This window comes from Erythrolamprus reginae, chromosome 1, assembly GCF_031021105.1.
Source record: "Erythrolamprus reginae isolate rEryReg1 chromosome 1, rEryReg1.hap1, whole genome shotgun sequence".
Classification (NCBI taxonomy): Eukaryota; Metazoa; Chordata; class Lepidosauria; order Squamata; family Dipsadidae; genus Erythrolamprus; species Erythrolamprus reginae.
This window is the reverse complement of record NC_091950.1, coordinates 341462803-341490429: the sequence shown is the minus strand read 5'-3', so window position 1 is coordinate 341490429 and position 27627 is coordinate 341462803. Positions and strand designations below refer to the sequence as shown.

General features: G+C 40.0%; 1 protein-coding gene across 1 annotated transcript in view; it reads right to left on the bottom strand.

The window, feature by feature from the left end:
• Positions 1-27627, bottom strand: part of KIF26B (kinesin family member 26B) — a 387002-nt gene that overhangs the window by 260837 nt on the left and 98538 nt on the right. Inside the window, exon 3 of the mRNA XM_070734075.1 lies at positions 6574-7107. Within this exon, the coding sequence (XP_070590176.1) occupies positions 6574-7107 (534 nt within the window). The remainder of the gene's footprint in view (positions 1-6573; positions 7108-27627) is intronic.

The window sequence follows — 27627 nt, the reverse complement described above, 5'->3', positions numbered from 1 at the left end:
TATGTGTTAATTGTGCTAAGTGAATCTATGTTCTATTTGTTGCTTTTTTATATACTGTATCATTGACTCATGACCACAACTGAGACCAGAATTTCTGTTGCTTAGCAATTCAATTCAATTCAATTTATTAGATTTGTATGCCGCCCCTCTCCGAAGACTCGGGGCGGCTCACAACAATAATAAAAACAATATTCCAGCGAAAACAAATCTAATATTAAAAAGCACATAAAACCCTATCATATTTAAAAAAGCAAACAACATATACATACCCAAACATAAATATAAAAAAGCCTGAGGAAAAGGTGTCTCACCTCCCCCATGCCTGGCAGTATAGATGGGTCTTGAGTAATTTATGAAAGACAAGGAGTGTGGGGGCAGTTCTAATCTCCGGGGGGGAGTTGATTCCAGAGGGCCGGGGCTGCCACAGAGAAGGATCTTCCCCTGGGGCCCGCCAAACAATATTGTTTGGTCGACGGGACTCGGAGAAGGCCAACTCTGTGGGACCTTATCGGTCGTGGGATTCGTGCGGTAGCAGGCGGTTCCGGAGGTACTCTGGTCCAATGCCATGCAAGATGACTGTTAAATGAAACATGCCCAATTTTATGACCCAAGCAAATGCAAAATCATCCAGCCCAAATATAATCAATCATGGAACATCATTATTGAGAACATGCTTTACCTGTTATTCTTACAAATAAGAAGCAATGCTGTTGTGCTTGTCCTATCTTTTTAAACTCTCCATTCAAGCAATATGATTGTCAATTTACTAACTGGGAAGAAAGACAATCTATTCCCGTTGTATTTTTAAAAACAACTTCATTTTAAGCAACCAACAAATATAAAATAACAGGAATTCAAATATTAAACATTACTTGTTCCAGAATACATATATAAAATTATTCTCACACATGTACGTTCAGGTCGTCTCCATTAGTGATTGCAATTAGAACTGGCAACTTGGTTGTTAAGCAAAATGGTCGCTAAATAAAACAACAACTCTGCTCATGATCTTACTTCAACTTTCAATTGTTTTACAGACTTGAGATTATAAATGAAAGGATTGGTCATAAAGTTACTTTTTTGTCAATTTAATAACTCCGAACAGTCACAGCACAACTGCAATCACTAAATGAGGACTCTACAATTGGCATATAACCATTCTTCTATAAAGTTGTACAAACTGTTAATAAAGGACTGGTTCTATACAGGTAGTCTTTGACTTTCAATCACAACTGAGCCCTAAATTTCTGTGGCTAAGTGATTTTTTTTTTGCCCTATTTTATGACCTTTCTTAAGTGAGTCACTGCAGTTGTTCAGTCAGTAACAAGGCTGTTAAATGAATCTGGCTTCCCCATTGACTTTGCTTGTCAGAAGGCTGCAAAAGGGTATGACATGACCCTAACCATCATAAATATGAACCAAGCATGCAGTTTGATCATGCAAACATGGAGAGGCTGTATAAAAAACAATCATAATAACTTTTTTCAATGATGTAACTTTGAACAGTCACTAAATGAACTGTTGTATGTCAAAGACCATCTGTACAATTTACTGCCTACAATAAGAATAAATAGCAAGTGGCAATCTTACACATAAGTCATGATGCACAGTATCTATATGGAGCAGAAAATTCAGTTCTTCTAGTACCTGGCTTTACATATATACTGCTCAAAAAATAAAGGGGACACTCAAATAACACACCCTAGATCTGAATGAATGAAATATTCTCATTGAATATTTCATTTGCACAACTGTTCCATTTGCACAACAGCATATGAAATTGACTGTCAATCAGTGTTGCTTCCTAAGTGGACACTTTGATATCACAGAAGTTTGATTTACTTGAAGTTATATTCTATTTTTAGGTGTTTCCTTTATTTTTTTTTGAGCAGTGTATAATAAAGCAACACAACAACCATTTCCTGCTCTTTTATGATATCCCAAAAGCTGATGGGAACCATCTCATTTAAAGTACGGCCAGCCTGCCAAGAGTGAAGAATGCTACACCTCCTCAAGATGCTGGGGAACTCCACTAAAGCTCCTGATTGGCTAAGACGGGAACTGCTGCTGAGCGGGAGATTCCAGCCTCCCTATTGGTCGCCCCCCGTGACAGCTATAAAAGAGCTGTCAGACTGGCCGAGGTTTAACTGCATTTTAAGAGCTGTTATTCAGTTGTATTGCTGTTGCCTCCCCGTCAGTCTTAATAAAGGCTTTCTTTGGTTGAAGCCTTGTCTCGCCTCAGTTATTGCCGTCTCACCTCGGACTTAAAGAAATCCTCACTATTTCTTCTCCTCTATCTATTTAATCCCCATGATTTTAAAACCTTGGGCCAAACTTTCTTATATGTTAAATATTATGAGTTCCTCTTCTTGGCAGATTTTCTTTGTTCAGATTTGCCGTCGTGCGTGTCCAAGACAGTATTTTTTTTCTTATTTGAGATGCACTGAATCTACAGAATAAAATAAGATCCACCTTCGTAACAGTCAACTGATTCTGCCAGGCAGGCTATCAATTCTGCCAGGGAAGCTAACTGCATGGTGAAATGCCCACCTCAGGAGCCATTAAGTCTAACTATCCCGTAGGTCCCGTTCCAGGACACAAGACTGATAAAAAGATGATGAACAGAGCAATACATCCCACTAGATTTATAATACTCTTTATCCATTTTTTCAGCACCTCTGCTAGTGGAAACAGCCTGATTCTGTACAGCCTCTGATCATCTCCATGTCCCTCTATGCTATTTGGTTTAGGAATAAAGCACCTCCTTTAATGGAAGAAAAATCTCAGGCGGTAACATAATTACCATTCCTGCAGTTAACAAACATGGCCATTATTCAACAAATGTTTTAGTCTGATTGTAATTTAGCCTTCATTACACTGAAATGGGAGAATCAGTAAAGCAAACAAAAAGGGAGTGCAAAATAACATTAGCTCTTTAAAGGTGATGTCACACCTGCTTACAATCACATAAGAATAGTAACACCACATTCTCTGGCTTTGCTAACATGCCTTGGCAGGCTACCACTATGCTAGACTTCTCTTCGAACATTCACTTTTCAATATGGTTTTGAGGGCTGGATTTTGCAAGAGTTGTGTAGACACTATATACGTTAGAACCGTGATGGCAAACCACCGGTGGCACATATCTGCTGGCACATGAGCTGTTGCCCTAGCTCAGCTCCATCATGCATGTGCATGCCAGCCAGCTGATGTTTGGCTTGTGTGGAGGCTCTGGGAGGATGTTTTTGGCCTCTAAAGCACCTCCGGGGGATGGGAGAGGGCTATTTGCCCTCCCAAGGCTCTAAGAAATTTCTGGAACCTGGGGAGGGTAAAAAATGGGCCTATTGGCTTCACTGGAAGTGAGGAAATGGGCTGTTTCTGGCCTCTGGAGGGCCTCTGGGGTGTTGAGGGAAGCCATTTTTGTCTTCCGCAGGCTCCAGGGAAGCCTCTAGAACAGTGATGACAAAACCTTTTTGGTTTGTATGCCCAAAGGGTGTGTATGGGTGTACCAGCATGCATGCATATGCCCATAACCCTACTCCTCCCCCCCATGCATGTGCAACCCCGTGCTGCCCCCCACGCATTTGCACAGGTCCATGAAAAAAATGCCCAAACGGGCAAACAGAAGTTCAGGAAAATGTACTTCTGGTTTGCCATTGTGCTATTTTTTGTGCTCCTCAGGGTTCAGCAAACCTTCCTGAAGCTCCGGACTGCAAAAAACAGTACAAAGGGCAAACCAGAAGTTTGGAAAACACACTTCTGGTTTGCCCATTGTGCTGTTTTTTGCACTATGAGGCTTCAGGAAGATTCCCTGAATCCTCCAGAGTACAAAAAACAGCACAACGGCAAACTGGAAGTATGTTTTTCCTTACTTCCAGTTTGTTGGTTGGGTGAATTCTTTTTGCCTCCAGGGCTTCAGGGAAGGTTCCCTGAAGCCTCTGGACAGCTTCCTTGAGGCTTCTGGACCATCTGGACAAAAACAGTCTTTCCCAAGGCAGAAAGCCAGCTGGCCAGTGCAGGCATGCATGCTGGAGCTGACACAGGGCAAAATCCTGAGTGCCCTCCAATATGGCTCTATGTGCCACCTGTGGCACACATGCCATAGGTTCGCCATCACGGCTCTAGAAGCCGCAGAGGGTGAAAAATGAGCCTACAAAGCTAACAGAAGTCAGGAAATGGGGGATCATGCACATATACTTGGGAGGCAGGGCAGCGCGAGGGTGGGTGCATGGGAACATTGAATTATGTGTGTTGGCATGCAACGCATGATGGCCCGCATGCACACACTTTCAGCACCTGAGGGGAAAAAAGTTCACCGTCATGTTTTAGAACATCCCTTCCCACTGTGGGGATGGTGACCTCAACCACTGAATCCAATTCAAACTCAAACTCAACCCGGATAAGACGGAGTGGCTGTGGGTTCTGCCTCCCAAGGACAATTCCATCTGTCCATCCATTACCCTGGGGGGGGGAATTATTGACCCCCTCGGAGAGGGTCCACAACTTGGGCGTCCTCCTCGATCCACAGCTCACATTAGAGAACCATCTTTCAGCTGTGGCGAGGGGGGCGTTTGCCCAGGTTTGCCTGGTGCACCAGTTGCGGCCCTATCTGGACCGGGACTCATTGCTCACAGTCACTCATGCCCTCATCACCTCGAGATTCGACTACTGTAACGCTCTCTACAGGGGGCTACCTTTGAAAAGTGTTCGGAAACTTCAGATCGTGCAGAATGCAGCTGCGAGAGCAGTCATGGGCCTACCTAGGTATGCCCATGTTTCGCCATCACTCCGCAGTCTGCATTGGTTGCCGATCAATTTCCGGTCACAATTCAAAGTGTTGGTTATGACCTTTAAAGCCCTTCATGGCATTGGACCAGAATACCTCCGAGACCGCCTCCTGCCGCACGAATCCCAGCGACCGATTAGGTCCCACAGAGTGGGCCTTCTCCGGGTCCCGTCAACTAACAATGTCGGTTGGCGGGCCCCAGGGGAAGAGCCTTCTCTGTGGTGGCCCCGACTCTCTGGAACCAACTCCCCCCGGAGATTAGAACTGCCCCTACTCTCCCTGCCTTCCGTAAACTCCTTAAAACCCACCTTTGTCGTCAGGCATGGGGGATCTGAAACATCTCCCCCGGGCACGTACAATTTATGTATGGTATGTTTGTGTGTGCGCTTGTTAGTATATCGGGGTTCTTTTTTAAACTTTTTAAAATATTTAAATTTATTTGAACCCATTTGGATTCGTACGATTTGTTTATGCCTGTTGTGAGCCGCCCCGAGTTCACGGAGAGGGACGGCATACAAATCTAAATAATAAATAAATAAATAAATAAATTCAATTTCTTCTCTATTGCAGCTGGAAATATAGCAGGAAGAAAATTCCAAAGGTCTACTGTTACCTTGTTTATGTTTGAGGTCATGACCGCTCTCAGAAGCTTACCTTCTTAAGCTTTTAACAGTTTTATAGCGTGCTGAAATTCCTATCTGAAACTTTTCTAAGCAGCAAAGAAAAAAGATTCAGCATTTACAGTACATTTTTCCCCATTAGGAGATTTTCCAGGAAAAAAACGCCCACTCAGTATGCAAACAAACCACTACTTCATGTTTAGAATTCTGCAGCATGAGTTGTATTTATCAAACAAGTTAGTAACACCGAACCTATCTGAGATCAAGTTACTGCTTCACCTTAAAGATCTATTATCTGCACTGCTAATTTAGCAATCCACCGAATGGTTGACAACAGTTGAAGACTGCAAAAATAAGGCAGCATGTTTGGTTTATTTGCCATGAATTCCTGAACATAAGAAGAGCCATGCTGAATTGGGCCAAAGCCTATCGAGTCCAGCGTTCTGTGTCACACAGTGGCCCACCAATTGTCCATGGGGATCTTGAGCAGAAAGAGAAGGCAAAACCCTCCCTTTCCCTTGACCCCCAACAAATGGTACCCAACGGAATCCTGCCTGCCTCAACCAACATATCTCCGAGACCGCCTTCTGCCGCACGAATCCCAGCGACCGATTCGGTCCCACAGAGTGGGCCTCCTCCGGGTCCCGTCAACTAAACAATGCCGGTTGGCGGGCCCCAGGGGGAGAGCCTTCTCTGTGGCGGCACCGGCCCTCTGGAACCAACTCCCCCCGGAGATCAGAACTGCCCCTACTCTTCCTGCCTTCCGTAAACTCCTCAAAACCCACCTTTGCCGTCAGGCATGGGGAAACTAAATATCTCCCCCTGGGCACGTTGAAGTTATATATGGTATGCCTGTATGTGTGTATGTTAGTATTGGGGATTTTCTTAAACTTATAATATTTTAATTAATTGGATTGTATTGGATTGTTTTTCACTTGTTGTGAGCCGCCCCGAGTCTTCGGAGAGGGGCGGCATACAAATCCAAATAATAAATAAATAAATAAATAAATAAAATAGATCCTGTCATTGCAAATGAGATCAACCACTCTATATTAAATATCTTGACCTTCTATCATAGAATTAGTTAGTGCACATGTATTTCTTAAAGCCACAAAGTACTCTGTAGGTAAGAATCAACGAGGGAAAATCCTTTCTAAGGCCACTTACTTGATAGGGATACAGAGTAATACCATTTGTTCTTGACAAGGACCAGGTGCCGTCTAGGTACTGATGAGCCTGGATAGCCACAGAATTCAGGATGTTACCATTGCTGGGACTGGTAGCCATCTGTACACTGACCTTTGTCTGGTGTCCCAAGGAACCATTTTTCTTCTCTATCCCATTAACGATTCCTATGTTGTTCACTTTGCCACTGAGTTTGTTAGGCAGAAAGCCAGCATAATTGGAAGTAGCATAAGGAGCAGACAGGTATGCCCAGTCTCTAGGTTGCAGACTGCCCATATGTCGAGAGCCCACTAAGGTGGGAATATTGGGAAGGGGAGGAGGAGAGCCAGGAGAAGCATCACAATGTTCTGCGTTGGCTGCTTGTTCAAGTGTTAAGACCATCTGAATAGCCTCCTGCTTCAACTGGTTCAAGTGAGTGGCACACACATCACACCGGTTGTCTCTCTCATTCCATGCTTTCCGCGTAGTATTGGGAACCTGTAGTTTGTCATGAATCACTGAAGAAAATGCCGGATCCTAAAAAACCCAAAAAAATAAGAGAAAACCATTAAAGAACAAAAAGAAACCAACTTTATTTTATTTACTGTAGTGTCGATTTAAAAAAAAAGAATGTAAGTATCTTTATGTTTCTGCTAAAACCAAATTGGACATCATGTTCTTGATTACCACCTGGAGATACATTTGGAAGATGCTTCACTAAATGCTACTTCATTTGCATTGTGGTTACCCATCACGATATCATTTCAACACTGAGAAAATTAGAAATGTCTTCCATTATTGAGGCCCCATTTACTCAGACTTGTTAGTTAAGATTTGTACTTTAAAATGTGATGCTATCCGTTCTTCATTGTCTACTGATTGTTCTGTGCAAAAGGATCAGCCTTCTCTAAAAGCTCGCAAAAAGAAAACCATAGGTGGAGCTCACTTGCAGACTTCTATATTCGAAAGGGTGACCTCAATACCCCTTCCCCTCTATTTTCAAACATATCTTTTTTCTTAGATGTAGAGAAGTGAAGTAAGTTTAAAACAAGAAAAAATGCAAGCAGTATTCGATAAAGCTAAAATTAATATACCAGGAAAATAACCCCCAAGCTCAGACAGAAGGAATAAAGATTATTCACTGCTGGGAAGTCACTCCATCTTTACAAATTGATGACACATCTCTCTTTTCACTAAAGTCCATAGTTATTCAACATGTGGAGATTAAATGATTAATGAATCATGGTGTCTCTTACGTCAAACCCTCCTCAAAAAAATAATTGTCAACAGAAGACAAGAGAAACCTGAATAACAATGAGAAAGCAATATCTAATTCCGACTACATCAGGCATATGCATTTCCTCAACAGAAATGTTTAATATTACAATTATTAAAGAAAACTCTCACTTTATATTTTGAGTGAACTAGTTGTGCTGGCCTCGGAACACTGAATATAGAAAGCAAAGCACCAATATTCTAGTACCCATATATTAAGTCAGGTTCACTTTCGGTAGATTATCATATAGGAATCTTTCCAGCCTATTTCTGCCTTCAGAATATTGACTCTTTGCAGGCAAAAAAAGCACAACAAAGCAGAAATCTATATCGCACAGTAGAAGGAAGAGCAACGACTGAGCCATCCAGATCAACTGTGGGGTTTAAACCAGTTTATGACTTTAAACTTCTAGAGCTTTTTTTTTAAAAAAAAATGGAAAAAGCATTACCAGAAAACTGACTTCACCTTATTCAATCTTTTTTTAAAAAAAAAATCCTTCCATAATATGAAATAAGAAATTAAATATATGAACCAAAACAAAATGGATATCAACTTTCCTAATAATAAGTGTATCTTAATGTATAAATAATATTCCAACTTTATCCCTGAAACAAGTACAGTACTGTACTTTATAATTTTGTGGGAAATGATCCAGAATGGCCACTATAGATCATATAGGGAGAAAACAGATTACTATTATTTATATCAAAGCTTTTAAACTGATTTCTGGAATAGAATAACTGTAATGTTTTGGAATTAGTTTACTTTCTGTACAGTTCCATGGGAGCTACCGGTGAATTTAATGAGCAGCAAGTTTATTAGTCCCATAGGTGTACATAAAACTGGCAGAAGGAGTTCAAGCTATGTATAATTTGAGTTGCACAGCATAAGTAGCAGGAGGATGCCAAGTTACACACACTGTTTGAGCTTCTTAGGCTTTAAAACTCAGCAGGAAACATCAGAGAAATAGGTCTGCTTGTGAGACTTACTGTCAACTTTAAAAGTCTATGGTATTTTGGCAGTCATTCTAAAAGTCCAGCTGGGGACGGGAACTCACAGCTTTTCAAAACTCATTTGGTTATTCAAGGTTATAATTACATGTTCCTTTTTTGATAAAGTTTGGTTGTGTTTCAGGCAAAGGTTTAATAGAAAGCTACCAAACTTGCATCCCCATTGCACTGTAAGCTAATATGGTAGAATACAGTGGTGCCTCTACCTACAAATGCCTCTACTTACGAACTTTTCTATATAAAGAACCGGTGTTCAAGGTTTGTTTTTTTTTGCCTCTTCTCAAGAACCATTTCCCACTTACAAACCCAAGCCTCCTAAACTGTAAACGGAAAAGGCAGAGAGAAGCCCCCATAGGGCCTCTCTAGGAATCTCCTGGGAGGAAACAGGGCCGGAAAAAGTGGGGAGAAGCCTCTGTGGGGCGTCTTTAGGAATCTCCTGGGAGGAAGCAGGGCTGGAAAGGTGGGGAGAAGCCTCCGTGAAGCCTCTCTAGAAATCTGTGAGGAAACAGGGCCTCCACCCTCCCTGTGGTTTCCCCAATCACACACATTATTTGCTTTTACATTGATTCCTATGGGAAAAATTGCTTCTTCTTACAAACTTTTCTACTTAACCTGGTCGCGGAATGAATTAAGTTCATAAGTAGAGGTATCACTGTATATGAAAAGAATCAGATGACCCCAGTTTCAAAGATCACATAGAAAATATCACATGAATTACCAAGTTAAGAAAGGATTAGGCAACTCGTGAACTATATCAGGGATCACCGACCTTTCAGACTTCAGGGACCACTAAATTCATAATTTTAAATCCTGTGGACCACTAATATGAATGTTTTACAAAGATAAATAATATTTAGTGCAATATAAAAAATGCAAATAAATTTTCTGAAAATCACCAACATTTTCTCGTGTACCACCATTGGTCTATATACTATATTTTTTGGAATACGTATAAGACACACCAGAATATAAAATGCATCTTAGTTTTGGGGGGAGGAAAGTAGGGGGGGAATCTACCTACCAGATATTCATCTGGTTAGCATCCTTCATCTGTCCAGTGTCAGCACATTATTTTATCCCGTGGTTAGGGCTGAAAAAGCCTTTTTCAGAGGGAGTAGGTATAAAAGCAAGCCTGCAAAGAATTAGGGCTGGAAAAACCTTCTTCAGAGGGAATAGGAAGCCGAGAAGATCATGAGCACCTAGTTAGGGCTAGGGGGAAAAAGCTTCAGAAAAGCTACATTCAAAATATAAGACACACCCAAATTTTCAGCCTCTTTTAGGGAGGAAAAAGATGCATCTTATACTCCCAAAAACATTGTAATTTGATATATGAAATATACCACCCATATAATAATGTTGCCTTGTACGTATTCCATTGTTTGCGTCACTCACCTATTTTAGCTTATTGCTGAGTGGAACTGAAGCGCTTTTACTTCATTGGAAGGCATTTCTCATACCAAAAACATAAAATACACTTTTTAATATAATATATAAAGCAACCTACTCCCTTCACTACCGCCATTTTTTAAACTAGTACTTTCTCTATTGGGCTGTGAGAATGACCTTGAGAGACAGGAGGAAGAGCTACAGCCTAGACAACTGTCTGATGAGACAAAAAGTTCAAAGCAGGAATGGAGGTGAAGAAAGTGTTTCAGAACCGACCTTTCCTAGTTCTTTCTAGTTCTCTGGAATGAAAAAGCAGGAAAAGAGGGAAACCCTTTTAGATTTGTAAGATTCTGTTACTGTAACCTTACAATAAAGGAAGTATTAATATTTTGGGTTTTGGTTTCTTCTTTTTATTCAAAGTGTTGGTTATGACCTATAAAGCCCTTCATGGCACCGGACCAGACTATCTCAGGGACCGCCTTCTGCTGCACGAATCCCAGCGACCAGTTAGGTCCCACAGAGTGGGTCTCCTCCGGGTCCCGTCAACCAAACAATGTCGCTTGGCAGGACCCAGGGGAAGAGTCTTCTCTGTGGCGGCCCCGGCCCTCTGGAACCAACTCCCCCCAGAGATTAGAATTGCCCCCACCCTCCTTGCCTTTCGTAAGCTACTTAAAACCCACCTCTGCCGCCAGGCATGGGGGAACTGAGATACACTTTCCCCCTAGGCCTTTAAAATTTTATGCATGGTATGTCTGTATGTATGATTGGTTTTTATATAATGGGTTTAACTGTTTTTAGTATTGGATTATACTGTTCTGTTACTGTTGTTAGCCGCCCTGAGTCTGCGGAGAGGGGCGGCATACAAATCCAATAAGTAAGTAAGTAAGTGAGTGAGTGAGTGAGTGAGTGAGTGAGTGAGTGAGTGAGTGAGTGAATGAATGAATGAATGAATGAATGAATGAATGTTCCAGAGAACTAGGGAGGGTCAATTCTGACATGTTTTCTCTATCACCATTCTGCTTTGGACTCATTCTCTTATCAGAAGGTTGTCTAGGTTGCGTCTCTTCTTCCTGTCTCTCAAGGTCATTCTCACAGTCCATTACACTTAAGGTGCCTGTGAATCTTGAATTCTTGGTACATTATCGGGCAGCTATTAATAAAGTTAATGAACACGCCTATTCAAATTAGGGGCCACAAAGCAAACATGTAATGGAGTTTATACCGTAATAGACCTGGGGAAAGTATGAGAGAGGCATTAAGGGGAAGAGATTGTTCTGAGACAGAGGAAACCAGGAGAAAAAGTTTCAAAATAATTTTGCATTAACTTTGTTCAATATAAGATAGGACAGAGAAGATTTTGGATGGGCTTCCAAGGTTTTGTAATTGTACCTTACAATAATAAAAACCATTCCTGGAATCTCTGCTGAGCTTGTTTCCTAATTTGAAGGACTGATAAAAACTGAAGGACTGATAAAAATGTTAAGTATGGAGTATCACATCAATTATTCAAAGATCTCTATATCCAAAGAAGAGTCCTCAGATTTTTGGGAACTCATTTGGAATTTTGAGAAAATGTTTTGCAAAATCTCACAAAGCAGCATTCGTTATTCTATGCTCTATAATAAAATATGCATTTAACAGAACGAAAACTAGTGGGAGTTGTTCCCTATTATCTCCTTTTCAGTCTCTCAGGATAGCCTCCACATCACAATTTACTCTTCAATTTTTCTACCCATATGGACATACCGGTACTTCTAAAGGCCATTAACTTTACAAGGCTTATGAAACATAGACAGGTATCCTAACAAGTGTCCTTTAAGCCACATGTCACTTTTCCATTTTTCTAAATTAAATCTAAGTTGTTACATGCTGTTTTTATCACTGTTGTTAGCTGCCCCGAGCCCATGGAGAGGGGCGGCATACAAATCCAGGAAAGAAAGAAAGAAAGAAAGAAAGAAAGAAAGAAAGAAAGAAAGAAAGAAAGAAAGAATTTTAAAATAATAAGGGCGGGGCAAAGGGTCTCAAAGGCACCAAAAACCCCCACCCTATTTATTCATTGCATTTGTACCTCACTTCAATCAATTTGATAATCTGCAGCTTACATGATACATATTAAAAAAAAATTTCAAACAATCCACAGGAGATATAAAAAGACATAAAATCAGAAGTCATGGTGAAAATAATGATAACAACTCAAAAAGAATAAAATGGAATATAGCCTGATCTAGTTAGAAGGTCCTCCAGGGATAGTTTGTTCTTCGATATTGCTCTGAATGTAGGCAGTAATTGATGACAGTCTGTTCTCCACTGTGGGACAAACCTCCGAAGAATCTGTGACACTATCAAAAGGCAGCAGTTACTGGCTTCTGCTATCTTTACTCCAGGAAATAGGGCACTAGGACAGAGATCCCCAACCACTGAACCATGGCCCACTAGTGGGCTGTGAGCTATTTGCAACCAGGCCATGGAAACGGTGGGCAAGCACAGTAAACCCACGGTCATTGAACCAGGTTTAGGTGCTTTTGGCAGTGTGGGCAGGTGCCAAGTCCTGCTGAAAAACTGAAGTCAGCATCCCCATAAAGCTCATCTGTGGCATTTCCATTGCATGAGCAGCAGTTGAATGCATGCACACATGTTCCATTTGCATGAACGGCACATACACATGCACACAAAATGGAGGTGCCCAGACCAGGTGTGGGTATGTGGGTATGTGTGTGTGTGAGAGAGAGAGAATTTGTGTGTGTGACTCAGCGTGTGTGTGACTTTGTGTGTGAGAGAGAGAGAGAAAGAAAGAAAGAAAGAAAGAGAAACAGAGGAAGGAAGGGCGAGAGAGATAGGGAGAGAGAGAAAAGAAAGAAAGAAAGAAAGAAAGAGAAACAGAGGAAGGAAGGGCGAGAGAGATAGGGAGAGAGAGAAAAGAAAGAAAGAAAGAAACAAAGAGAAACAGAGGAAGGAAGGGAGAGAGAGATAGGGAGAGAGAGAAAAGAAAGAAAGAGAAGAAAGAAAGAAAGAGAAACAGAAAGAGGAAGGGAGAGAGAGAGAAGAAAGAGAGAAAGGAAGGAAGGAAAAAAGGAAGGAAGGAAGGAAGGAAGGAAGGAAGGAAGGAAGGAAGGAAGGGAGAGATAACATATCCAGGCGGTGGGCTGTCAGTTTGACACCCCTGCTCTAAAACATGATTGAACCTTTAGTTTTAAAAGGAACTTAAATAAATCAGTATGATTAGATGAAGAAAACCAGTGGTAAACTCTGAATATAGAATGCTAGGGTGTATTAATTAATTAATTAATTAATTAATTAATTAATTAATTAATTAATTAATTCTTTCTTTCTTTCTTTCTTTATTTATTTATTTATTTATTTATTCATTCATTCATTCATTCATTCATTCATTCATTCATTCATTCATTCATTCATTCGACTTCTATGCTGCCCAATCCCGAAGGACTCAGGGCGGCTTATAACCACATAGTTTCAAGTACACTTCTTCACAGAACTGCTATAGGTGATATTACCATGAACAAACATCAACTAGAATTGGGGAGAGGCTATAGTCCACCCCACCCCACCCGAAAGAAGTTGAAGGGTGCTTTGATTCAGGATGAAAAGGTTAATAGTTATGAAATACTTCACATATACTAAATGAATGCATCTTGCAACTCCCTGATAAGGAAACGTTATAACTGGGGGGGAAAGTAGTTAAGGAGAAACACGCTAAAGGTACTTCAAATTCTACACCGCGTGGGGGGGAAATGGGGGGGGAGATGAACATCTCTTAAGGCTAGAATTTGAGGCCATCCAAGGAATATGAATGACAAGTGAATTAGGAAAGATCAGAATAAGATAAAAAGAAATAAGTTTTCACATATCACAGAGTCATATTATGGAACTTATTACAAGTTAATATTACCACCAACCAGTTTAGGGAGTTTTACATTTATGGAAATAAGGCTATCAATGCACTTTAAGCCATGACTTATATTTAGTGTTTTCAAAATGTTTTATTTGGGAGTTTTTCGTAGGCATTTAATTGCTGAACTCTATGAAGGGAAAAGCCTGTGATGGATAGAGCACTGAAATATTGAAAGTATTTCTTATCTTATAGTTAAAATTAGAAGTCTCAACTTGGAAACCTTGTACACTTGATGGGCTTCATATCACTCTGGGGTTCCCTTGGTTCTGCCAAGGCGTGTTGGCAGAATCAGGTCTCCAGGGCCTTATGAAAGAGTATTTAAAGTGCAGAGAGGTGGAAATCTTAACTCTGGTGGGGTGATGTTCCACAAGGAGGATGCCAGTACAGTGAAGGCCCTTCTTAATCTTGCTAGATGGATCTTAGGAGAGGGAACCCATAGCATTCCCTGCCTTCCCAGTCCGGTGGATTGGGTAGATATATCTAGGAAAAGACTGTCTTTTAAAATAACCTAGTCCTAAAGCCATATAGAATTTTGAAAGTGGCAATCCACACTTTGAATTGGACCCAGAAGCAAATTAGCAGCCAACACAGCTCCCATAAAACAGATGATATACAGTATGTGTAAATCTAGGTTTGCACAAGACCATGCCAATTTTGCACCAATTGAACCTTCCAGATACTTTTCAAGTGCAGCACCATGTAGAATGCATTGCAATAGTCAAAATAGGTGGGGAGGGTGAGTAACTATGAACAGGGACTGTTGGTCCAGGAAAGGCATAATTGATGCACAACCCACCCAGAGTTGCATAAATGGCCTTCTGGCCACGAGTGCCACTTTCTCCCCGAGCAGGAGTCATTAGTCAAGGAGAATACACACATACTGTCTGAGGTAATGCAATCTCACCCAAGACCAGGGATAGCAATTATCCACAGACCAAAGAACCCCAACCCCAAAGCTATTATGATTTGCCAGGGTTCAATTTCAGCCATTGTTCTCCATCCAGGTACTACTTACATAAGCTCATTAACTAACTATATGGCTCCCACTACAGCAATTTCCAGAAAGTTCCACTATATATACACCAGTTGAATTGTAACTTTTTAAAAATTAGTTAAAGACAGTCTTACACATATCATGAGTTATTAGTACATGAATAACCAAGGCATGATCAGCCCTCCCCAGATAGGATAGTGGCCTAAACATCTAAACACCCATCCATATATACATACATAGCTTATATACGTACATACTCCTACTTACATACATACATATATACTCCTACATTTCTATCTGACACTCTCCAATTACCACTTGTCCAGGACAACTCACAAGCTAAGTTATTGTTGTTTTAGTTGTTGCTTGTAACCCTATTTAAAATCAGATGCCACCTTTCATCTGTTGTGGTTAGCTCTGGCCCAGCTCCTACTCCAAGGACTGTGGATGTGGGGCAGACATCCACATGCTGCAGGCCTGTTTTGCCCCCAGTGGAATCTGCTGATGAAGGCTCCTCTGACCAAGAAGACATGAGTGACAGGGAGGAGGAGAGTGGGGCAGACAGCTCAGAATGAGATCAATTATCTAGCTCCTCCTTGGATTCAGAACAAGAGTTAATGATACAGCCACGCATGCGGAGAGCGATGCATAGGCAACAACAACTGAGAGATTATTATCAAAGAAAATGAGGCCACCTGTGGTTGGGTGGGGCTGTGGTAATTAGTGAGGCTGCTATAAAGAGCAGCCTGTGGGTTTGGCCATTGTGGAGGATTATCTGATCGTTGGGTTTCGTGACTGCTTTATTGACTTTGACCTTTTGTGTGCTGATTTTTCCCCGCTTTAAAACTAAACCAGGGCAAAGTGTGTTTCACTTTGTGAAAGAAGAAGGACTGTGAATTGCCTCACAGCTGCAAGCTAAGTATCACAGAACTGATAAGGGACTTGTACAAATTACCAGTTTGTTTGGAGACGAGTGCTCTTTGCTATACCAAAAGAGGGCTTGGTTTAAGTGAATTTTCATTATAAAGAACATTGTTTTGAATTTTCAAACGTGTGTGTGTCTGAAATTTGTACCTGTGAATTTTTGGGAGGATTCTACCAGAGAGCCCGACAGAACACCATCCATCACCTCTTTTTCTATCACAGCATTGCTATCTTTCGTGGATTAAGGTTCAATCTGTCATCTTCATTTACCTCAAAACTGCTTTACCTCTATAATGCCTTACATAAGTCCAATTTCAAGAAAGCAAAATTATTATTCCCATTTTTCTGCTTCTCTGTAGGTAGGTGATGCACAAAATATAGCAACATGCACGAACTCTCAGATCAAATATATTTTCTGATACTATGCAGCTCATACAGATATTAGGACCACGTTTCAGCACTTAAGTTTTCTCTATGCATGCATACCGCAAGGGCCAAAAATACATGTTACTCTATAGAGGTATAGCTATAGCCTGAATTGCTGTCTTGAGTCTGCTTTACTAGCTATTACTGTGAGTTTATTTGAGAGCTTCTACATTTTGTCATGACTTATTTACACCTTGTTTTATAGTGATGATTGATTACTGTTTTTTGGTTAGATTTTTTTTTATTCTGTACCTTTCTTCAAAGGCTCAGGCTGGAAAAACTACATCTAAATGCAAATAAAAAGAAATAAAACTTGCAGATGGAGGTCAGAAGAAACTTTTAAAAAGCAATAAAAGGTATCTCTGAGCACAAGTGAGCCACTTATTTGTACACATGCTGCATAGAAACATAGCTTCCTAGTGGGAAAGCATAACAAAGACTTGGGTTAGGTGATCCATCACCTCTCAACAAATATTTGGAAGGTGGGAGAAGATGGGAGATCAAAGGCTGCATGACTCTGCCCTAATATAAGTGTGACTTCCAGACTATCACTCCCAGTGTGAGGCAAAACAACTAATTAAGATACACCAATGGGGACAAAATCTTTTTCTGTGATAGAAGGCGCACACACACGCTTAAGACTTCTTATTTTTTTAAAAAATGGTTTTATTCCCTGCTTTAACTTGATGGCACAGAAGCTATTTTCTTAAGCAAAGTCTTTGTCACTTTTCAGGAAACAGTATGAGAAACTAAATTATTTTAGCTGTATTTCTCCATGACTGAGGATTCTGAAAATTGCAGTCTCACCACATCTGGATGATTCCAGCCTGGAAACCCTTCTCTAAAACTGAATTAACTGCTGAGACATACGACTTTCCCCATTTGACTGTTGAAAAGCCAAAGCTTCCAACTGTTAAAATTGCATCATTTCTGTTAAAATAACAAAATGCTCAAATAAACTGAAATCCACGGGAGTTTTGTGCCAACAGGGCCTGTGGTTTCTAGTCTGGTGAATACAAATTAGCAAACATGCTACTAGCAAATTATCTCTCTCTACTAAACAAGAGGCTGAAAGGATGACTAACTATTGCTGAAAATGTACAAGGGTTTCTTTCCCTCAAACAATATACTTGCTTACCCACCTTCTTTAACAAACATGAAATGATTTATCTTGGTGCCACACTATCTTAGCAAAATTCGCACCACATATAAATAGTTGCAGTTCATCTCTGCAAAATGTTCATTTGGGATATACAAGAAATAATAGCCACATTACATAGTGACAATGCTATCCATTTCCCATTGATTTTTAAACATTTTACTGAAGCAAACCATACATTTAAGAATCTTATGTTGCCAGAATCCCTCTTGAACCAACTATGATAATGAGAGGAAGTTTCTCCTCTATTCTATTTGTAGGTATACAATACTGCCACCAGAGCCAAAGCCAATACCAAGAGCTCACCATCGCAGTGAAGGGACAAAAGCTGCAAGCAGTAGACCAATTTACATACCTTGGCAGCACCCTCTCCCGTGCAGTGACAATTGACACTGAGGTCAACTACAGAATCATCAAGGCAAGCTCTGCATTTTATTTATTTATTTATTATTAGAGTTGAAAGGGACCTTACAGGTCATCAACTTCAACCCCCTGCCTGAGCAGGAAATCCTACATCACCCCAGCCAAATGGCAGTCCAATCTCCTCTTGAAAGTGTCCAAAGTTGGGGAGTCCACAACCTCCGCTGGCAGGCCGTTCCACTGGTTGATCGCTCTCATTGTCAGAAAATTCTTTCTTATCTCCAGGTTGAATCTTTCCTTGGTCAGTTTCCAACCGTTGTTCCTCGTCCGGCCCTCTGGTGCCCTGGAAAACAGTGTGTCCCCCTCCTCTCTGTGGCAACCCCTCAAGTACCTGTATACAGCTATCATGTCCCCCCTAGCCCTTCTTTTTACTGGACTATCCATGCCCAGTTCCAGCAACCTTTCCTCGTATGACCTGGTCTCTAGTCCCTTTATCATTTTAGTTTGGCAGATTATTGACCAACATATGGGAATAAAGTGGAATAAGCCTTGCTCCAAAGCTCAAAGTCTACAGAGAAGTAATGTTAACTACTCTGATGTATGTCAGTGTGACTTGGACTGGATACAGGAGGCACACTAAGCAATTGAAACACTTCCACATGACCTGCCTCCATAGAATAGAATTCTGAGGATCCAGTGGCAGGATAAGGTGCCAGACATAGAAGTTCCTCTCCAGAGCAAGCCTGCCATCAATTCCCATCCTGCTGCTGAAAGCCCAGACACACTGGGCAGGCCATGTTGCTAGAATGCCAGACCACCACATCCCTAAACAGCTCCTATATGGTGAGCTGTCTATAGGAAAGCAATTGCATGGGGGACAAAGGAAGCAATACAAAGACATGCTGAAAGCTTCCTTCAAGCCCCTCAATATCGACACCACCTCCTGGGAAACCCTGGCACAAGATCGATCAACATTGCGTATGCTGATCCACCAAGGCTGCCAGACATCTGAGGACAGAAGAACAATCATAGCAGAAGAGAAGCCAGCACTCGGCAAAGCCAGAGCTACAAATGCTGCGACAATGGTACTCACACCTGTCTGCCCAACATGTGGCAGAACATTCCGTGCCTTTGCAGGCCTTTCCAGCCACCTGAGGACACATTGTGGACAACCCGCAACCTGTTAGATGTCAAGGTCCTCTTCGAATACAATAGACAAACATCACTGCCGCTAGAATTAAACTGGCGCGCAGTTCTTTTCCTAAACTATTGAATACTTTATTTGTTCAAACTGCAATAATTATTTTATTTTTTATTTATTTGTTTTGTCAAGTACATATTGGAGGCATGTAAAGGTATAATAATGTTTATATACATAATAGTAAAGAGAAAAATAAGAAAAAACATTAGATATAATAATATTCATATACATGATACTAGTAAAAATATAAAGAAACATTAGGACAGGGGACAGAAGGCATGCTGGTGCACTTGTGCACACCCCTTACTGACCTCTTAGGAATCGGGAGAGGTCAACAGTGGATAGTCTAAGTTTTGTGGGTTAGGAGATGATACGAGAGTCTGGTAGTGAGTTAAGGAATTAAGGATTATCTGCAGAATATGTGATTACTTACATTATGCTGGGGAGGGGAGGTGGTTTATACAGCAGAAAAATCAGTGCAAATTTACATGCATGTAATACCTCTTAGGACAATTGCCAGTACCATTTATTCATTCATTTAAAAAATAATCTAAACCTGTTTGAATAATTCAGGGAATGAAAGACTGCCGTTTGTAAGCCTTCTTTAGCCGGGCTGGAAAAGACCATTGAAAGCTGCATGTATCTTTCCAGTTTTTCTCCTGTTTCGATGAAATATATCACAAGCAGACACCAGTTTTGTAGGGAAAGAAAGCAGGACAGACTCAAAATGAGTTCCTGTTACTAAATATTGCACTCTTGCGAACCCTTTGGCACTTATCACCAACCGTGGGCTAAAAATATACCATCCCTTGCCTGATTAAGTCAATTGCTGACAAGCATGAATGAAGAAACAATTGTGTGGTCCAATGAATGAGGACTAAGATTACAAATCTCTTCCCAAGTATTCCCAAGTGCCCCACTCTCCGCTCCAGGCTACTGGGGTATGAGATGAATGAATTAGAAAAAAACATTTGTAGTATAGTATAGTTGGTAATCTTAGCCGCTTAGGCCTCAAATCAAAATATATCCTTGCTTGGATTCTAAAAATCATATGGAAATTTTTTCTAATCAATCAGGTAGGAAAGTCACTAAGAAATATGAAAGATACTCCAAAACTCTTTTTAAAGACAAACATATCCACATTAGGGAGAAAGGAACAGTTAGAAGAGAGAAGTCAACAGCTCAAAGGAAATCAAAGGCATAATTTTGAGTTTTAATGTATGCTTACACACTGAATGGACCCATACATTCACACCCATACATACCTACTCTGTATATTCAGGGAGTATCACCGATCTTCAACAGACCTGCTACATTTAAAAAAATGGCACCCAATATTTATCACTAGCAAAAGCACCAAAATGAAGAGATTTCTATGGCTAAAAAAATACTAGCAAAAGAAGGTACTTTGTTTGTAAACATTAGATTCCTATTGATTTGCATTGATTCTTTACTTAGGATATCACTAAATGAAGAAAATGTCTATTCTGTATTTATTTATTTATTTATTTATTTATTTTATTTGTTTTGTCAATTTCGTATTGGTGGTATACAAAGATATAATAATATTTGCATACATGATACTAGTAAAAGAGAAACATTAGGACAGGGGATGGAAAGCACTCTGGTGCACTTATGCACGCCTCTTACTGACCTCTTAGGAATCGAGAAAGGTCAACAGTGGATAGTCTAAGGGAAAGTTTTGGTGGTTAGGTGATGATACTACAGAGTCTGGTAGTGAGTTCCATGCATCAACTACTCGGTTACTAAAGTCGTATTTCCTGCAGTCGAGTTTAGAGCAGTTTACTTTCAGTTTGTATCTGTTGTGTGCTCGAGTGTTGTTGTGGTTGAAGCTGAATTAGTCATTATCTGAGAAGATATAATAGCATCTGCATTTACATTTTTCAGATTTTTTTGTCACTGCGCACCTGTGCGCCTGCCCACGAGACATGCCCAGGCAGGATGGGAGGAAGTGAACCAGCAGCGAGGTAATTTAGAACCCACCCCTGGCAGGGACACATCCTTTCTGGAAGACTATAAAACCTGCTCCCCCCAAAAAAGCATCAATTTAGAGAGACAATTGCATTTAGACTGCTACTGATGGCACGTGAGGCAAGCATCAACTTTTTTGTTCTCTCGAAGGCGGATTAGATTTAGAGGTTCCTATCTATAGGAAGCAGTTTGCTAATATACTTTCTGAGCATGCCTTGAGGGGCATATGATCCATAATTTATATGGCTGCCCAGAGTTTTATTGCATAGATGGGTGGCCTTATAAATTTGATTCATAAATAAACGAGTAAACAATTGTCAGGAAAAGGATTGGAGTGGGGTGGAAACACAAATATAGGAATAACTAAGAACCATTTTAAAAGAAAAGCAAATGGAGCAGAAGAGAAAAAATGCAGATGAGTGAAAATCATTTGATAATTAATCAGAAAGAGATGTGTTTACACTCTTATTTTACCATCTCACCCGCTCACTGTTTCCCCAAGGTTGCTATTTCTATAACAAATAGCAACCTTGAAAGGCAATTTTCAGAGGAAAAACAATGCAAGAGTAAAATGCAGGTGAACTATCGCAATTTTTCATAATAAAAAGTAGATTTTTTTTTTAAAAAAATGGAAATGTGCTTAATATAATTTACATTCAGTCAAAAGTCAGTTTTCTCCAGCCTGGCACCCTTCAGATACACTGAGGTTGCAAAGCTCTTACTAAAATCATCTGACAATATGTAGTATATAACCTGCAGGAGTTTTGAAAAACAAAGCTGCCCATTCCAACATGAAAAGGCACAACTGGGTTTTGTTTCAAGAGCTACACACTCTTTTTTTCAAGATACTACTAATTTTCTTTTATTTAATTAATTTCAGTCCATTCATAATCACACAATATTATTCAGGATTCTAGGCAGATTTGCAAAGACTGGGTTATCTGTTAGAATATTTTATTTTATTTTATTTTTTTATTTTGTCCAATACATAATACACATTGAAGAGAAAGATATGTAATAATATAAGTAAAGGAAAGAATAGAAGAAAAGATATAAAGGTATAGGTGAACATATTTGAAAGGAAGAAAAGATAAATGAGATAAGGAGAGACAATTGGACAGGGGACGGAAGGCACACTGGTGCACTTATGCACGCCCCTTACTGACCTCTAAGGAACCTGGAGAGGTCAATCGTGGAGAGTCTAAGGGAAAAATGTTGGGGGTTAGGGGTTGACACTACTGAGTCAGGTAATGAGTTCCACGCTTCGACAACTCGGTTGCTGAAGTCAAATTTTTTACAGTCAAGTTTGGAGCGGTTAATATGAAGTTTGAATCTGTTGCGTGCTCTTGTGTTGTTGCGATTGAAGCTGAAATAGTCATTGACAGGTAGAACTTTGCAGCACATGATCTTGTGGGCAATACTTAGATCGTGTTTTAGGCGACGTAGTTCTAAGCTTTCTAGACCTAGGATTGATAGTCTGCTTTTGTAGGGTATTCTATTTCGAGTGGAGGAGTGAAGGGCTCTTCTGGTGAAGTATCTTTGGACATTTTCAAGGGTGTTGATGTCCGAGATGTGGCATGGGTTCCAGACAGATGAACTGTATTCAAGGATGGGTCTAGCAAATGTTTTGTAGGCTCTGGTGAGTAGCGTGAGATGGCCAGAGCAGAAGCTGCGTAGGATCAGGTTAACAACTCTAGAAGCCTTTTTGGCGATATTGTTGCAGTGGGCTTTGGCACTTAGATCATTTTCTCTATCTATAGCTACATACCTGAGGTTCTTTTGAGTATGGCCCTTCCATTGATGCTGTGTTGGCTATATGTTTGTTAATGCTGGGGTACTTTGGCTATTTGGTTGTTGGTTCCCTCATGTTCCTTTTTCAAAATATGAATAACATTCATTCATTCATTGACCGACTGCATTCATCGCCTAACATTTGCTAAAACATCCGTTAGATTCTTTATGCTTCAACTAACTACACCAATGACCCAATGTTGATCATTTCTGCTATCCATAAAGAGCCAGTATCCCAGAACTGCAGTTGACTTTTTTAAAAAAAACATGTTTGGTATTGCTGTAACATTAACCAATTTTACTGAGAAGACAAGTTTCAAATTCATTGCTGCGAAAGATTTTGTATCCAATACTGAAATTCAGGAATTTTGCATTTAAAATGTTTCTTAAGTTGCAAAGGAAAGGCTCTAGGCATTTTCTGTGTTATTTTAAAGATGCGATTAAATGTAAACAGATGTATTAACCCTGTAGCATTTCCAAGACTTGGTCTGAAACTTTTACATTCCTAATATGCTGAATTTTAACATTCAACAGTAATTAAACTTCCTTCTCAGCAGCAGGAAGCACCTTTTATATCTATAAGCTTCTGCATAAGCATTAATCTCTTCCAGCCACCTTACTGGATAATCACTAGTTTTCTGACAGAGGGACAAAACTATATCTATATCCACTATTTTAAAATTAAACATGATTTTATTGATATATGCCCAAGTCACAAAAAGCAACTCCAAGTTTTAGGAACATAAAAAAAAGGAACTAAGAAAAGAAATACAACAAACATTCAGAACAGAAAAGAGAACGACAGAAATAGCAGAATCAACTAAAGTAAATTCCATTTCCATTCCCATACTGTTTTCCAGTAACCCTTTGCTTTGGGACACGTCCACCACATATGAAAGAAGGTGCCTAACTCTTTTTTACATTTCCAGCAGTTTGAATTGAAATTTGGATATATCTTTGCCAATCTTGCCTGGGCCACCGCCGTTCCTATTCATATGTATGATAAATGTAATAGCATTATGGTTATTGTTTCCTATTTCTTCCAGAGCAATTACGGTATATCTCATATGAGATCATGTAATATTTGGGCTGCTTCCAAGTTCATCTGTTAATTTAATTATATAAGGTTTCTAGAAATTTGGTTTCTTTATTATAGACAATCACAATGAGAATGAGAACTTTTCTTTTGATGCCTCCCTGATTGCTTTAACCCCTACTTGCAAGATCACACTGAATATTCTGATTGGGTGGGTGATAGAATCTCACTAGGTCCAATTCAGATTTGATGCTATGAACAGTGGGGGTCACAACTCTGTATGGGAGTCATAACTTGGGTCAGAAAAAAATTATTTATGTAAGTACCTAAACATATATGTATACACAAAACCCTCAAAATAGGGGGTTAGTCTATGATATTATACAATAGACAGTAGCACCTAAGTTTGAACTAATTATTTGTATGAAGTTCAGACATATTACTGTGTATCTGGTCATGGAATAGACTGAAAGAAAAAAAACATTAAGGGGTGTTAAAATTCTTTCCCATACTATGTAATGAAAGGCTGCAGCTAGAGCCCAATATTGATATCAGCAGGTGTTTTCCAGTTAAAACTAAAAGCCTACGTTTCAATCTTATATCTGTAATGGATTTTTCTGCAGTGCCTCAAAATAGCATTTCCTGGCAATGAAGGACCTTAAGAACTATAAAAATAATATACTTTTGTTCTAATTCACAATCATCTCCCAAATAGCATGATTAAAGGTTAATTCTGTGGTCATTGCTACTTTAACAAGCATAGGATATATTCTTCGGCTGATTTTTTTTTTATGTGCTTCTGTTTCCATGGAGAAAATGCTTCATCTGAACATTAGAAAATGTTGTCTGTATGGTTTTTAAAGATCTTTGTAATGAGACGGGGAGAGTAAGACTGCAGACCACCAAGGAAGTGTTTGTGATTGGTTTGTCCTGTACCGTCCAACTAATGGAGCTATTACCTACAATCAAATTCTCTTCTGCTCAGAGTTCACATAAGAAAGATTCCAATTTCTGTGAAACCTGAGTATGAAATGTTGCAAAATCCAACTGGAGAAGTTCAACATGGGAGCATTAACCTTTTGAGTAAGACGTTTTGTGGATTTGAATGAATATATTTTCATTTTCAGTGGCAGTCAGCATTTTGACACCGAGAAATACTCAAAGAGGTTCACGTAAAGAAGAAAGTAGTTTAGATAGCCAACTTCCAAGCTGTTTAATATGTTAAAGGTTAAACCAGCATATCAAATTATCTCTGAAATTGCCCTAAAGGTACTGTAACTGTTTTTATACTGTAGCCAGCAAGATGTAGTTCCTTCAAGCCAGTCCCATCTGCAGTCTACCTGCAGTATTTCAAATCAAGAGTATTTTTAATGCTTTGTATTATCTCTGCATTTGGAAGCATCGACTGAAACAATACTTTTCACTTAAGGTAATAAAAATAATTAGCTAAAATATAAGTAGAATGCAGTAAAAAAAAATAGCATGGTAGCAATTAATATTCTGACCTAAGGTCTTAATAGACCTTTCCCATACGAACTTCATTGAAATAGCCTGGTCCTCAGGAGAAGAAACCAACTAAACACCCTTGTAAAAATAAAGTATTTTTCAGAGTATAAGACACACCTTTTTCCTACCTAAAAGAGACTGAAAATTCAGTTGTGTCTTATACTCTGAATGCAGCTTTTTTCTAAGCTTTTCCCCCCAGCCCTAACTAGGTGCTAACGATCTTCCCAGCTCTTATCTTGCAGGTTCTTTCATTGTTACTCTTTGTGAAGAATGTTTTCCAAGCTCTAAGTCTTTGCAGGGTTTTTTTCATTGCTCTAACTTGCTCCAAATGTTTCTTTCTGGTCCTAACCAGATTCTAACGATGTTCCAGCTCTTACTGGCTTGCAAGCTCTTTCATTGTTACTCTCTCCAAATAAGATTTTTTTTAAAGCCCTAACCAGGAAATAAAATAATGTGCTGAAACTGACCAGACTAAGGATGCTAGCCAGATGACTATCTGGTAAGCAGATTCTTTTCCCTATTTAATCCCCCAAAACTAAGGTGCTGCCACTGCCGCCGCTGACCACTAAGACACCAGCTTCTCTCAGTGGTCAGCAGCACCAGCAGCAGCCTTCCCATAGTCCGGCAGTGGGGGCTTTTGGCAGCGACTGCTGGTAGCGTCCAGCAGTGGGGGCAGCAACTCTTCACAAGTTTGGAGCAGGAATGGTGGCAACAGCAGCTCTTTCTCCGCAGCTTTCTCATAGTTTTCCGGCCGCGGTGGCAACCAGTCACCAAACTGCATGAAAAGCCACTGCTGCAGGACTACGGGAAGGCTGCTGCCACCGCTGCTGACCACCACCGCCGAAGCATGAGAAAAACATGGCAAAGCTGCCACTGCCACCGCCGCTGCTGGCCATTGCTGGATGAAACCTGCATCTGAGGCGCCACTACCGCCTCCACTGCCTGAAGCAAGCCACCTGACAGATTTGAAGACCAACTTCCAAGTTTGAAGATCCTGAGCTAGGGGTGCAAGGGTCTTCACACCTGGCAAGTTTAAGGCTTATGGACTTCAATTCCCATTCCTAAGGTAGCATGACTGGTGGAGGAATTCTGGGAGTTGAAGCCCACAAGTCTTGAAGTTGTCAAGTTTGAAGTTTGTAATAATATAATACTACATCATTTGGTTCAGAATACTTTTTTCCTTGTTTTCCTCCTCTAAAATCTAGGTGTGTCTTATACACCGGTACGTCTTATACACTGAATAATACGGTAAGTTGCATGAGACAGGAAGGTTCAATCAGCAGGAGATGGAATAAGATGGACTAAATCTGGTTTTTTAAAAACCTATTAACTTTAAGAAGAGAATTGTCCAGCCATCTTACTTCCAATTCTATATATTTAGTCCTCAAGCCACCAGAGCATGAAACCATGGCCTTTTGAGACTGAAGGATGCCAATGCAAGTCCTCGACTTACAACAGTTAATTTAGTGACCATTCAAAATTACAATGGCACTGAAAAATGGGACCTAGGACCATTTTTCAGAGTTACAACCTTTGCATGGTCATGTGATCAAAATTCAATGCTTGGCAACTGGTTCAATTTTGGCAAGAATGGTTGTAAAACTAGGTAAAACACACTTAATAACTGCCTCACTTAACAACAGAAATGTTGGAACTCAATTAATGGTCGTAAGTCAGGGCCTACCTATACTTAATGAGAGAAAAGATTAGAAAGGGAAATAGATTATATTCTCCTCCATGATAAGATTCTTTTTAGACTGTTCAAGATCTTTGAAGAGCTAATTAATCTGAAGCTGCACCAGTGGAAAAGAGTTAATAGAAATGTTAATACAAACATAACACCCGTAATAAGATTTTATCTTGCTTCCTTTGATATGTGAAACAAACAATTACTCCAGGAGGTTTTGAGAAACAGTTATGAAAAACCACAGGTGATAAATTAACCATCCTCATTCAGTTTTTCTTTGGAACTGGACACACACTGAGATTTTAAGACAATTGAACAAAAAAGCAATGAAGGTCAACATCAGTTCAGCTCTTGCTCTCTTCTATATCTATGGAAAAGTGTATCTTTCCATATTTGCTA